Below are 15,351 nucleotides of genomic sequence, written 5' to 3'. Positions count from 1 at the left end.
AACACTTTCACAGAAGATTTGACAAAACGCAAAGAAGGTATCAAGTGAGATTTCTAAAAATAGCTACGGCACTCGACTCAAGGTTTAAGAATCTGAAGTGCCTTCCAAAATCTGAGAGGGATGAAGTGTGGAGCATGCTTTCAGAAATCTTAAAGGAACAACACTCCGATGCGGAAACTACAGAACCCGAACCATCAAAAAAGAAAATCAACTTTCTGCTGATGGCATCTGACTCTCATGATGAAAATGAACATGTGTCGGTCCGCTCTGCGTTGGATTGTTATCGAGCAGAAACCATCATCAGCACGGACATACATCCTCTGGAATGGCGATTGAACCATGAAGGGGCATATGAATCTTTAGCGCATCTGGCATGTAAATATCTTGCAATGCTGGTTACAACAGTGTCATGCAAACGCCTGTTCTCGTTTTCAGGTGACATTGTAAACAAAAAGCAGGCAGCATTATCTCCTGCAAATGTAACCAAACTTGTTTGTCTGAGCGATTGGCTGAACAAGAAGTAGGACTGAGTGGACCTGTAGACTCTAAAGTTTTACATTGTTTTTTTTTTGAATGCAGTTATTTTTTTGCACATAAGTCTACATTTGTAAGTTCAACTTTCATGATAAAGAGATTGCACTACAGTACTTGTATTAGGTGAATTAAAATATACTATTTCTTTTATTTTTTTAAAGTGCAAATATTTGTAATAAAAATAAATATAAAGTGGATACTGTACACTTGGTATGCTGTGTTGTAATTGAAATCAATATATTTGAAAATGTAGAAAACATCAAAATATTTAAATATTATTCTATTATTGTTTAACAGTGAGATTAATCATGATTAATTTTTTAATTGCACAATTGTGATTAATATGTTTATATTTGCATGGCTGCCCACAGCTCCCACTGAAATTATGAAAGATAACTTGTTTACCTATGTTTTACTCAAAAATGCCTTCTACCTCTTATTCTATAGAAAATGTGCCCAGTCTGCTTGGGGAACTAGCAGGTGTTTACAGCCTTTAAATACTTGTAGATGGTTATTATGTCACCCTTGGTCGGACTCCGCATGCGGTGCCAAGGATCCGTGACCCGTTGACCTATCCCGTGGAGGCCTGGATAGTGAGGCAGAGGGAGCCTCCGAAGACCCTGCTACCGAGCGAGTCCCTGGCTGGGCATAGGTGGAGGGCCAGGGTGGTCCACTGGTGCCATTGACTATGCTGCGGCACCAGCTGGTCAGGTTGGCCGGGCTGAGATGTAGCGGGCCTCGTGTGGGTCGAGGTCGGGGTTACCAACGACCTATCGGTACCATGCGAACGGTACTATTGATGGTGCCGAGAATGATGTCTACCACGGGACGGGGACTGGGACTCCGACGTCGAGGAACGGTGCCGTCTCGAGCTACTACTTCTCAAGACACTACAACGCCGAGATCCGCGCCGGCGCAGAGATGGCGCTCCCTGCCGGGAGTCATGGGTGCAGTGCCTCGAGGAGAAAGAGCTGGAGCCCCCCGTTTGCACCCCAAGAGGCCTGGGGCCCCAGCCTGCTCTGTTCCCCTGGCTCCCAAGCTTGGGGGGAGGAGGGAGAGGAGAGGGGGGAACCGCTCCCCCAGCACTTGCTGGCGGTGCGGCTGAGAGCCAGGGGAGTGGACCAGGTTGGGGCCGGGTCGCTCCACTTACCATGCGGTGAGTGCAGGGTCGGGCCTGGCTACAGTCTTCAGGGGAGTGGGGGCGGGGCCCCCCCGCCGCCGCCCCCCCCCCCCCCGCCGCCCCCCCCCCCCCCCCCCCCTGGGGGGCCCCCCCCTGCGGCAGCTCCCCACCTGCAGCGCCCCCCTGCGGCAGCTCCCCACCCCAGCTCACCTCCGCTCCACCTTCTCCCCTGAGCACGCCGGCGCCGCTCCACTTCTCCTGCCTCCCAGGCTTGCTGCGCCAATCAGCTGTTTGGCGCGGCAAGCCTGGGAGGGGAGGAGAATTAGAGCGGGGGCAGCGTGCTCAGGGGAGAAGGCAGAGCGGAGGTGAGCTGGGGCGGGGAGTGGTTCCCCTGCACACACACCCCCGTTACTTGCTGTGGGCAGCCCTCCCCGTGCCCCCCTGCCCCAGCTCACCTCCACTCCCCCGCCTCCCCTAAGCGCACTTTTTGGCGCCCCCAACCACTTGGCGCCCTAGGCAGCCGCCTAGTGGTTGCACCGGCCCTGCCGATGTGGGTCTAGCCTCTCCCCCTGCTTTCTCTCGGTGCCGCTGAGGATGGAGACTTTCTCTGTTTCTTAGACGGAGAGCGGTGCCAGGCACGGGAAGATGCCGGGGGATCACTGCGCACCGAAGACGAGGTGCCCTGTGCCAAATCCGCTTGGTGCACCGGGGTTGGGGCCAGTGCTAACTCCATGAGAAGGGCCCGAAGTCTAATGTCTCTTTTTTAGTTCTAGGTTTAAAGGACCTTCAGATCTTACAGTGGTCACTAATATGGGATTCACCCAAGCAGCGGAGACAGTCAGCGTGCGGGTCACTTCTGGGCATTGAACGCCTGCAAGAGTTGCACGATTTAAACCTGGGGCCTGCCCCGGCCCAAATGCTAACTAACTGAACTGAAACTTGTTGAACTAACGGGTACCACTAACAATGAACAAGTTCTGGTACGAGCTGCAGCGAAGCTGGAGCAGTAGTTGCGATGCACCCTCACTGGCGGGAAAAAGGAACTGAGGGTGGGGGGAGCACGCGGCTCCCCTTATAGCGCGCTATAGAGGGGCCACTCCAGGGGTTGTAGCAGCGCTCCCCCTACGGGTACTGCTAGGGGAAAAATTTCCGGCACGGGTGCACGTGGTGAGCATGCACACCTACTGTGGCATACACATGAGCAAGCACTCAAAGAAGAACTGTCTAGTGTAGGGTTTCTTCCTATGAAGCAGCTGCTACTGGCCCCTGTCAGAGACCTGGTACTGGACTAGATGGGCCACTGATTTCTTCTGCTATGGCAACAGTTATGTTTCTAAATGAACCCTCAAATTAGCTTGCATTAAGAGAATGTTTTTTCAAAAATCTGTTAATAGTATGGTAATGGCAGTGTATAGGGAATAAGAAGAGGCGATACTCAGGGTGTCAAGAAAGGAGTGAATGGAGGAAGTGAGTGTGGGGCGGGGGTCAATGAGACTGCGTATCAGGGCAGTGGGGTCACAGATGGCAGGGGGTTAAGTGAATGTCTGAAGGTAGTGGAGTCATGCAGGGGGTCAATGACATTGAATATAAAGGCAGTGGGGATAACACTGGAAAGTAAGCCTGGAGAGTAGTAGGGGGTAACCACTGCTAATTTTGGAAGTAGTCAGGGTCTTGGAGGGGTTCAGAAAAGATTATCTGCAGGTAGTGGGTTAATGAGGCGGATTATCCAGTTAGTGGAGTCACATGTGGGAGCTACACTGGGGGAAGTCAGGGTCATGCAGAAGTTGCTGATGATCAGTTTGGATGCAGGTGGGGTTACCGAGAGGTCAATAAGGGTGTATTTCTAGGTAGTGGGGTCATGCAGCCGTCAATGAGACTGAAGGGAAATAAATATATGCCATGCTTTTTAGGCACCAAGAACTCAGCTGAAGCATTAGCGGGCTTTGGTCAGTGTGTAGATGGAGTCAAGACATCCTGAAGAAAGAGTATTTCTCGCATTCTTCTATCATTGGTGGGTGAGGATTGTCTCATGGTCACTGTAATTATTCAGCTTTCTTGCTGTCCTCTTAAAGGTATTTGGCTTGGCTATCCATAATAATTTTGGCTTAGTTCCTCTTAAATTGGAGATTGAACATCACTGATGGCAAAGAGGCCAACAACTGTAGGAGGTCAAGGGTTGTAGTTTTGCTCAGGAAAGGCTAAGAAACAGATTAATTGGTCCCAATTTTTACTACCCTTTACTTTTTCCCTCCTGTTGCACTACCTTATTGTTCGGGGATTTGCCCTCCTTCTCTTATAGAGAGGTGGTACTCTGCTGTGAAGATTTGTTTACTGAAGTTGTCTATGGGGGAAGAAAGGCTGTTTTTAGGGGGCTGTAGGCAGGGCCTGCTCTGGCTTTTTTGCCGCCCCAGGCAAAAAAGCCTCCGGCCGCCCCCTCCCCCGCCCATGGGGGGGGCAGCCGGAGCCCCGGGGGGAGGGCGGCGAGCCCGGCCGTGGCCCCGCTCTCCCCGGGGGCCGGAGTGCCGCGCCGCCCCCCTCCAGGTGCCGCCCCAAGCACCAGCTTGCTGGGCTGGTGCCTGGAGCCGGCCCTGGCTGTAGGAAGGTCTGTAGGACATGACATTTGTTATGTAATTCCCAATTGTTGGTATTTAATATTGTGCACATCACCACAGCATCCACAACAATGCTGAGGTCTGGTACTTCTTGTATCATTATCTCTAGCTCCCCTTGTTCGGCTTGTTGGTCACCATCTTGAGTCTTCCCAGAACTGGCGCCTTATTTCTTTGCAGCAGCACATTTGGTTGCTTCTTCTTTCTGGAATTCAGGCAAGTATCTGTGTTTATTCCTCAGAAGGGGTATCTGCTTTTACAATCTGTGAACCTTCAGGACAATGACCAAAATCTCCAAGGCAACATCTAACTGGCGTAATTTGAAATTGTTCTCCCCTGCTGAGAATATCTATTATGAGACTTACTTGGCCCTAGGTCAAGGTATAGGCAGCAAAAGTAGAAGGTTATCTGCACATTTCTTGTTTTCTGGCAGTTATTGGATAGAGTCTTTGTTATATTTTCACCTGTGGCAAACGAGTATTGTGCACGTTCAGAAGATTGTGAAAATGTGAGGCCCTCATCCTACGATAGGATCCACATGAATACCATTTGAGGCCTAAATCTCTATCATGTGACTGGATAACTGATGACATCCTATCCCAACAAACTGCTGCAGGAATGCTCTCACTGCATTTACAAATGACAGCTATGGCAAGTCCCGATCTCTTGAAATAATTTTACAAAAGTTGAATGTATGCAATTGTGCCAACGCATGCATTAACTTATTCCCCAGTTCTACTTATTAGGGATCTTAGACACTGGTCTCCTGAATTTCCCATATCTCTGCTTCCATAAATTTTCATTTCACAAGGAAGTTTTAAATATCTATTTTTGGAAAACATTTAATCAGTTCTTTTAAGAAAATTATCTGTAAAATTTTACACAGCAAAAATAGATAACTTTTCTATTTAAGTGATATAGACTGTACTTAAGGGCTTTATTCTGCTCTTGCTTGCACACCAAAAAAAGTGGGTAAGGGAGAGAAATCAGGCCTTTCATTTATCATACAGTTGTGCATCTGGCATATTAGCACTGGGAGTAGGGTGACCAGATGCTAACTGTAAAATATCGGGACCGCCGCAAGGGGGGCGCCTTTTTAAATTGTTACACTCACCCATCCGGGTCTTCGGTGGCAATTCGGCGGAGGGTCCTTCAGTCGCTGACCGTCTTCGGCGGCATTTCGGCAGAGGGTAATAAGTCTTGCCGCCAAAGCCAGAAGCACCCACCACCGAAATGCCGCCGAAGACGGTCAGCGACTGAGGGACCCGCCGGATGGGTGAGTGTAATAACAAACAAATAAAAAACTGCCCCAAACAAAATATCAGGACAAATGGCGTCCTGACGGTACTTTGGTCAGGACGCAGGACAAACTGCTCAAAATCGGAACATCTGGTCACCCTAACTGGGAGAGAGAAGTATCAGGACTTCCATCGACATTCCAAGAAACTTTCTACTTCTATAACTCTCACAACCATTAAAAAAAAATCCCATGAGACATTTAAAAGTAATTAGCTTAGTTATCATGCTTTATAGCTTCAAAGCATTAGAAAAAACATGGAGGAGGGTCACCACGCCACAATTAACCTTCTATAGGCAGGTATGTGCAAGACTCATCAAATCTATAGATGTCCCAAGAGCCACAGGGAAATTCGATGGTTCTTGGGACATCCAAGCAGGCAAAGGTACCTCTGAACAGTACCCAGCCTCTTCCAATGCTATCCAGTGCAATCACCTTGCAGACACAATGCTGTGGGTTTGTATGAGCATGATCCTACAGAGAGTAGTTATCCCCTGGCCCTCCCACCATGACATGCCTCTCCCTCAAGTTCAGGGAGTCCAAATCCCATGGATCTGGGGTGGAGGGAGAAGTATGCCATGGAGCTATTGCTCTCCCCTATTTATGGCTCCTAGACTTTCATCCATCTTAGCAGCAAGGTGCATAAGGTCCAATTAAATTATGGCTTTGTCTTAAACAAGAAAGACAAAGGTTAAAAAGATCAGAACTAATTTCAGCAAAAAGCTTTTTTTAGTAAAGTTTTTAAAAAGCACTTTATTGATTGTTGTCCTATAAACTCACTGATGTCTAATTCCTGCAGAATTGTATCTGATAAAAGGAGAAACGGAAACATTTATAAAAACATTTGGAAAAACTAGATGTGAAAAATATATACAATGTATTTAAAAACCTGAATAAAATTAATTTCTGGATTTATACATTCAGTTACTGTGTTAAACATCTGGCTGTATACAGTAGGTTTTTTTAAATTATTTGTTAAAAAATTAGCAGTACTTTTACCTATGTTAAATAACACTTTGTTCAATTTACAAAATTACAATATGCTCATTACTGTTTCATCGGTCCACTTATAAATTAATACACAAGGGTTTATAACCACGTGTCAAACTTCCAAGGTTGGGCATCTTCAAATTACTTTATACAAAACTATTGCTTTTCTAATATATTTAAGTGTAGTTGTTACAGGGATACCTTAAGAACATTACATTCATTTACAAATCTTCAACATATTACAGCATGCAGCCCCTCCAAAAAATGGAGTGAAAATATTACAAGCAGAAAGCCTTTCTACTATAAGTTTTTACCTCATTTTTTGTGCTAACATTTATTCAACCCTGCTGAGTGATCAGCTGTGTCTTAAAAGGATTAACATATTTATAATACATACAGTGTGCAAACCACAACACCTAGTTACAGAAAAGATGTTTTGAAAATTATTTCCTGTTTACAAGTGCATTTTGGTCAGACAACATTAAATGGTTGTTTCTCCTATGAAATTCCGAGGCTAGGCTGAAGATGCAAAATTTGGCCAGTGATGCTTGGAGTACAATCATGACAGGTACTCTCTAAGGCAAAGGAGAACATGTGTTCAGCAACACCAATGTGAGCTTCTACTAGTCCCTCTCCCACCATCATGTGCACAACAGGTCAGGTCACAATTGGGAATGGGAAGGCAAAGTTGACAAAACATCATATTACTCTATACTCCCTGCAAATCCTCCCTCATTGCCAGGCCTTCTCATCTTCTCCAGTATGAACTGTATGACCAATAGTTTAAGTCAATACTAGTGCTGCTCTCTTATACATTTTTCCCTTCCTGTATCTGTAGTAATTAACATGTAACAAGGACTGAAGGTGAAGGTATCCTGGAGTTCTGGTTCATATACCTCTTTCCCGCTCCTTCCTCAACAAAAAACAGGAAATTAATTTTACCACCTCTGCTACAGAAGTGGAAAAATGTTAAAAAGCACTCCACTCTCCCTGAAAAACCTTGAACTGAAGCAACAACACATCTTGAGATCCTAGTTAAAAGATATAGGCAAAACTGGAATTGAAATGAAATGATTAATAGAATATTTCCCAGAGATCAACATCCTCATGTATTTTCAAAATAAACCAAGAATTCAGCATTATAATCCTTATCCTGTGGAAGTGGAGGTTAAGACACAAACTGGTAAAATTCAGATCTTAAGATACCTCTGCAAAAGTGTTCAAATGCAACTGTGTAACTGAGCATTTTTTTGTAGCCACAACTTACAGCATGAGTTTTAAAAATGTGTCTGTAAATGTATAAAAGTGCAAACTGCTCAAAAAGGTACTGTAATGCTACCATAATGGACAATAGTGGGAGCCAAATCCTACATCTCAGTTTGTGTTTAGCCTCCACAGACACCAAATGAGCATGTGCATGTGTGTGCTCCAGCGCACAGAAGATTAGTTTATTCTGTGCATAATAGGGCTCAGGGAAAGCAAGAGAAATGACACAAGAGAAGGTGTCGGAATCAGCTGGCGTGGGGCTCCAGTGGAATTGGATAAGCTTGGGGAGAATTATAACACTGTCAGTCAGGCAATCTGATTTTCTATCAGGGACACAGAGGAGCAGAGCAGAGCACAGAGCTGCTTATACTTATGGAGAATATTTTTTACAAAGAACAAGCTGAAACAAGCTAAGGTATCTGACGGGCACGTACTCAGGGTGGCTAGCCCGTCCTGTTGCTCATGCTACCGGGGCTATGTTCTGATTTTACTGTTCTAACTCAATGGGAATAGCCTGAGTAAGTCTCCTTGAGCTGGGAATTACATCCCGTAAGGCTGGTCTGTTCTGGGAATGGAGGCTGGAGCCTTGGAGACCAAGCTTACTTTCCCACACTACAAAAGTTCACTGCATACTTCTTGATTTGAAAACCCTTCCCAGCACTCTGAACACTGAAGCAACACTGGAAGGAAACAAAATCTGAGCTGCTTGAATAGATGAATCATCATCATCATCGAAAAAGACCAACAGAAAACCATTCTGGATTTCCCCTCTCAGTCCCTGGAGAACACATTAGCTTTGCTAGCTGGGACAGAGTTACTTTAATCACTGCTTTTCAAATGACAGCATTTAAAAAAAAAATCATGTGTGTGAAATAAGAAGCCATCATTGGGGAGGAGAAAGCCCAAGGAGCTAAGGTTTTAAAGGATGAACACAAAAGGTAATCTAATGTTATGAAAACCCTTCACTAAAACAGACATATAGATAGATGTAGACAGAGAGCCACAAGGAGAAAGATGAGAAGACCCAACAGAAGGATGCTCTTATATTACAAAAGTAGAGAGCTGTGCACTCTTAACTTAGTGGAATATCTTTTTACTTGTTATATGTCTTCTCTGGAGCCTTATTGGGGAGGGAGCACCTTATACAGTGCGTGCTCACGGGTTCCATTTTAGGCCATATGAGGGGCTAGAGAGCTGCTATTTATCCCCACACATAGCACCATCTTGTGCTAGCAATACAGCACTGAAACTTTCCCTTGAGGAGTGGGAAATCCCCAATTAGTTTGTTGTTGCTGCTGCTTGCTTGCAAGGCAACATGTTTGTGGGTGGCTGGTGGTCGGCCTCGCCAGAGGAAGCTAAGGTGTTTTTAAATGACTGAAAAAACAAACAAGAAAAAAAGAGTGTTTGTGTGGTTGGACGGGTGTGGGTGAGGAAACAGAACATAAAGGTAAAGGGAGTGGTGCAGCTAAAGACAAAGGGAGGTGAAGTAAAAGATATGTGGAGCTGCTCTCCAGAGCCTACCACTCAGTCCCAGTTAGGATTCAGTGCAGATAAGACCTTGACTCAGTTAGCTCTCTTACACTGTAAAACAAAGAAGAGGGGACTATCTAAAGATGGCACCTGCATTTTGTTATGGGAACTTTAGAAGTTAATTTACTTTTTAGGGGCTTTTAACTTAAAGTAGCCTGGATACACAGTGAGCTGCTGACTCCCCCCCCCCCCCCCGCCTTTCCTCCCATCACTGATTTTACAAATCTCTGATTCACAGCTCCCATGCTACAGCTATAGTGGGACAACAAGCACAAAATCAAGCCACCACTGAGGGCCCGTAGTGCAAATCCTGAAGCAAAGAAAAAATAGATTTCAGAGACTCTATACATTTGTTTCAAGTCCAAGCAAACGTCCCATCCGTTCCATGTTCTTGTCAATTGTGGCTTGACATGTGATTTCCTTGGCACACTCCATTGGAAACCAACCTCTCTCACCGTCCCGCAATCGTTCACCTTCATACCAACCTGCAAGGGAGAATGGGGAGTCAACAATAAATACATGTGTAAGATACTGTGTGTGGCATGTTTATAGAGAGACTTCTATACACACAGTCTGTCATTGCATCTGTAATATGGCTATGTTTACAATGAGTAAAATATAAGGTAGAGACAGACCATGTTATTTGGAAACATTGTGCATGCAGATTAGGAATAATAAAAATAAAGCAGTAAAGATACAGTATATTTGAAAACCACACACCGTATTCACATCTCAGGAATATAAACTAACAAGTCAGCAGGAGGTTTTTCCTTTGTTTTTTACTCTTTGTAAGTGAGAGTAAACAACTGGGTTAGAGCTAAGGGTTGCCTTCTGCGAGAGTGCTCAGCACTCTCAAGTCCCATTGAAGCTACTGTGAGTTGACTGTACTCAGCATCTTTGCAGTACATGCTCAGCATTGTTATTAACATTTTTATTGTGGTAGTAATAACCAGGTTGGGCCCCAACGTGACTGACATTTACATAACAAATGACAGTCCCTGCCTCACATGCTGCAAGACTACCCCTTAGAGAGTAACAATGTTCTGAAGCACAGCACAAGATGTAAATACCTTGAATGTGTGGAGTATTCAGACAAATCAACAAGTACATTGCTCACAAAGCAATGATGACTCTTGAAAGCCAGATTTTTAAAGAGGCCTTAACCTAGTTTCTTATTGATGGGCACATGGCTCCTGGAAAAAAAAAATCATACCCACATTGCTGCACCTGCAATTAATTATCTATGCAAATCCTCTGAGTTGGATGGAAATTTACTTGAATGTGGCCACAATGCCTGCATAAAGAGTGGCTGTCCTTCAAGAACCTGGGCCTAATCCTATGGCTTTCTGTAGCGTTTCTTCTAGGCTGACACCCCATTTCATTGTGGAGCTGATACTAGATTGAAACTTGAATTCTCTAGGACTCAGTTTCCCAGCTTGACTAATCTATCTTGGTGGTAGCTAACCGCAAAACTGTTTACTCACCATCATTCACTTTTTGATAAACCAGAACCACATCAGCAACCTGAAGGGATAGTTCATCTGACTGCTTTGCAGTGTAAGTTCTGACAATCTCTACCTGTGTCAATGCTAAGGAAGAAATAGGATATATTGAACCACATGATCTGTATAAGCAACTGAATACCTTTATATTTTAGCAACATATTCAAAAGTCATTTTAACATCCCATTTTAGAATGTGCCAAAACAAAACAACCCAAGTAAGCTCAGTAATGGAGCACATTAAACATGCTGGCTTCCCCATGGGGAGCTACACACAAACATGAATTTGGGTCAGACATAAAATCAGCTTGCATTCTCAACCTAGTCACTAATAGGCTGATACAACTGGCCAAACCAGTTTTAATGAATGCAAGTAAAATAACTCCTTGTACCACAAAAACTCTGAAAAAACTTCCTCAGAAAAGCTCTTGATAAACAGCATTCACAGAAGGTCAACAACATCGCAAAGGAAATCTGGACAATTTGTTTTTTGGAAGGAAACATATTTATTCTTACAGTCTACATTTATTCAAGCTATCCACTGAGGGGCAGTATATTTCTGTTTTCACGTTAAGTCTCTGAAAAGTCTTCTTGTCTCTCACTTACTTGTCCTGTCTGCATTCCGTCTGTCACTGTTCTGTCCAAGTGCAGTAATCCAGCGAGCTCTTTCACTCCTGCAAACAAGAGAGACAAATTCAGTTTCCAAGACACCTGGCCCTTAGAGTGCTAGAGATCACACCTTTTTCAGGACCCTAGATTTAAATCTTTCCTCTTTCTCCTGGGAAGAAACCATATTACTTTTTTTTTTTTTTTTAGTCAAGAGCTTTCTTAAACATAGCAAGATATATTTTCCTGTAAACACTTCATGATTCAAGTAAAGTGAAACATATTAAGTGACCAACAATAATGGATTGCTTAGCAGAGGCAGTATTCCAATAAAGGAGGAACAGAATAGTATTCTACACATTTGGGAATTGTCTTAAGAAGGTTGCCTAAAAAGTGTGGTCTCTTGTGCATATTTTCATTGTTTTAATTAAGCATCATTAAAATAAGCTTTGTCCTAGTATCTGCAATGAATGGCCTTAATATTAATTACTAGTCTAACACAGACCACTGAAACTTAAATAAAAATAACATTTTAAATGTGTATTTATTAGCAGCCTTCTCTACAAAAAATATGCAGATTATCTGGCAGATTTAATGGGCACAGCACACCATTCATATGTAATGTAAGCAGACAAAAATCTTCTGTTTCCCTGTAACTAATAATTGGCTGGATGTATATTTGGAAAGGAAAGCAAGTCCCTTACAAAAATCAAACTGTGCTCTGAAAGGGCCAAGTTCTGTCACTGATGTGTTCACTTGGGAAGTCAGAGATGTGTCACAAACATCCATGAGCAGAATTGTGCCGTAAAAGAATCATTTGAACTTAACCTTGGATAACTAGATAATAAGGTAAATAATTGATTTCAGCTAGAATATCTCAATATTTCTGAAGAGACGGAGAGAGGAATAATTAGATTCTAAGTATCACACAGTTCTCCCAAAGGAACAAATTGCTGACAGAACAATTTTTGAGGGGATTGACGGGGGGTGAGATGGGGGTAAAAGAGAGATAATGGACAGGAGATGAAGGAAAATGGTAAGAGATTATGTAAATGATATCCAAATCAACAGCTGAGCCATAATAATTAAATCCAAATGGATTTGGGTTTTGACAAATTAAGATCTGAATTTGACGCATCATGCCTTGGTACAATACAAAGTGTGAGCGTTTCAGTTAAACTAATTCTTTTGTCTTGTTAAAGGGATTCTCACACACTCAGATGGTTTAGGCAGCAGGAGAAATGCCACCCACCTGCCTCAATGGGTGGGGGAACTTGATGGGGCCAGTAGTGAAAGGGGAGTCCCAGCAGCTAGCAAGGGAGACCCTTGCTGAGGAACACCAGGTAGTTCCTCCCGCCATGAGTCTCTGGCAGTCATTGGCCAGCTGGGGGGGGGGGGGGGGAAGGAGTCTCTGGCAGTCACTGGGCCAGCATTCCCTAGTTCCCAGGATGGGGGCCATGTGGAGCCTCTTTTGGCTCTGTTCCAGCAGGCCACCCTACCCATCTGTCAGAATCCAGCCTTACAGAAGCTGTAGGTCTAGCGGATCACCTGTTTGGGGCTCAGTAAGGAATTTTTTCTCCCATAGGTCAATTGGCAGAGGACCAGGAAGGTTTTTTAGCCTTATTCACAGCACCTCCTAGCCAGGAACATGCATGGAACCTAACTGAGGTACTTGGGGGTTGAGTTGTTAATGTGTTGCAACTTGAAGCCAGTTACCAGTGTGGTTAAGAGAATAAAATGAACGGTTCGTAAAAGACATGGGATTTTGGTGATGGACCTTGGGCTCACAGGATAGGGGGAGACCTTGTGGCCCTTGCAGGCCAAGGTCCTCACCCAACAGCACCCTCTGTTCTCCTCATGTGGGTTGGGGAGGAGGAGATGCTAGGACTCAGAGAGAGCAGAGTCCAAGGGTGTATTCTGAAGAGAGCCTACCCCAAGTTACGGGTTATATGGTAAGGAGCCATGTAACTTCCACACTGGAACCAATTAAATGTCTGGTATAGGAGAGTATGGGTGATGGCAGGTAGCGCCCCTCTCCTGTGCTAAAGTTTAATAAAAGTTGCAGCCAGTTATTTCATTCCATGTATGTGTCTGTCCTCATTTTGTCACTGTGCCTGCATCAATGAATTTCAGTAAAAGGTTAGAGTGCTTTTAAAATCTGAAATCAAAATTACTTTTAAAAAAACAGTTACTGTACATGTAAAAGATCAAAAGCCTTTATATCCCATGTTTCAGATGAACAATATATGTGCATGAAACTGGCAACATGCTCAGAGGTTTATCAACTAATACAATATTTCAGTGTATCAAAAACTGTTTTCACTGGAATAAGAAATCAAGAGAACTGAAAAACAGAAGTGTTAGGGCAGTTTGAAAAGGTCACCAGAAAAGAGAATGTCATCTTGAAATCTCCCCTCGCTCCCCTCCAGTCTTTTGAAATGCTGCTGCTAAAAACATCATCTGCCATTTTGACCATGTTATCTCCCTCTTTGAAACCCTTTCCCTGGCATCCCCTCAACCTCCCATGTCAAATTCAGAGTAGAGATGGCAATGAAACATAATCCTGGATGTGAACTTTGAGGTGTTTGGAACCTAAGCCTTACAGTTGGTTTTCCTTTCCATTGTGAGTAAAAATCCTTTAAGCAAACCAAACTGTGGGGTTTAAAAATCCCAAATATGAACCAGAGCCCCAAGATTCAGTTCTGATTTGGGCTCCCATCTCCTTCAAAGCTCTGTACAACTTTGTCACTGCCTCCATTTTGGCTATCATGTGCTCAAGATCCCCATCTTGCTGCCTGTACTCCTCCCAAACTTCTCATTTGAGCTGCCCAATCTATCATGACATATTCTAGGCTTGGCTCTTCCCTCCACATGTGCAAATTCCTCCTTAGAATACACTTGTCCCACAAGTCCTTTCCATTATACCCTCCTAACAGGATGCTGGCTTGACTCAAGTGGCGGTTATACAATAAAAGTCTAATGAGATTGTGCTCTCTCTCTTATAAAGCATTGGTTATACTGCCTTTGGGGCATAGTGTTGTTTAGGTTACCTTACTTGAAGAAAACTAAGATTAAATTAAGGACACAACAGGGTAAGGCAACAGAGGATATATGGAATAAGGAGTTGTACTTAGATAGACAAAATTAGGATTATTTAGTTTTGAGAGAGGATGCTTCAAGGGTGACATGTTTTAGCTGAGGGTTACCTCCTGATTATTAATTAATCAGGATTATTGGTGGTTGCTGGGCACACCAGAACTAGGGGATAAAGGTTTAAGTTGAGAGAGGGAACATATGTTGAAATAATTTGAGGTATTAATTTACAGAGTGATAAATAGTTGGAATGGACTTCCAACTTAATATACGTGACCAAAAATTAGATATTATATGAATAATATTTTAATACTGTACATTACATTCAGCAAGTTAATGGGATATTAGTAGGGCTGGTTGAACATTTTCTGATGAAATATTGGATTTTTGCCTAAATATTTAGTGAAAAATGTCAGCTGAAAACTAAACAGTTTCAGTTAGGAAATGCTTCCATGGTGCCTTGTAGAAATTATAGTTTCTGTATCTCATTCTCCTCTATGGGCTAGGTTCCATGGCCAAACTCCACCTCTCATGATGCACCATGGAAATGGAACTCCCATGAGGCACAACAATGGCTCGGCAAGAGGGGAGGTGGTATCTCGAGGGAGATAGAGACTGTTCCATACAGAATAGGAGTTTGAGGCACCTGAACTACAACTCCCATGTGGCACGGTGGCAGCATTTCAGATCCAAGTTTTTAGTTTTCAGATGAAAGTTTGGGGGCTTGATTTCCCCCCCCCCCAAAAAAGTAGAAATTTTCCATGGCCCCCTGCTCCCTGCCACCCCAGTTTTCCAACCAACTCTA

At 43.8% G+C, this 15,351-nt stretch overlaps 1 protein-coding gene across 2 annotated transcripts in view; it reads right to left on the bottom strand.

Annotated features, from left to right (window-relative positions):
- Positions 1-6,330: 6,330 nt before the first annotated feature.
- ARHGEF26 (Rho guanine nucleotide exchange factor 26) overlaps positions 6,331-15,351 on the bottom strand; it is a 115,475-nt gene continuing 106,454 nt past the window's right edge. For both annotated transcript variants that reach the window (XM_026650166.2, XM_026650167.2), the window contains exons 13-15: positions 11,454-11,521; positions 10,831-10,935; positions 6,331-9,831 (exon numbers count right to left, since the gene is read on the bottom strand). In XM_026650166.2, the coding sequence (XP_026505951.1) occupies positions 9,689-9,831; positions 10,831-10,935; positions 11,454-11,521 (316 nt within the window). In that variant the 3' untranslated portion in view covers positions 6,331-9,688. The remainder of the gene's footprint in view (positions 9,832-10,830; positions 10,936-11,453; positions 11,522-15,351) is intronic.

The sequence above is a fragment of the Terrapene carolina genome, unplaced genomic scaffold (assembly GCF_002925995.2).
Source record: "Terrapene carolina triunguis isolate 2854851 unplaced genomic scaffold, T_m_triunguis-2.0 Scaffold88, whole genome shotgun sequence".
Lineage (NCBI taxonomy): Eukaryota > Metazoa > Chordata > Testudines > Emydidae > Terrapene > Terrapene triunguis.
This window is presented reverse-complemented; position numbering and strand designations above follow the sequence as displayed.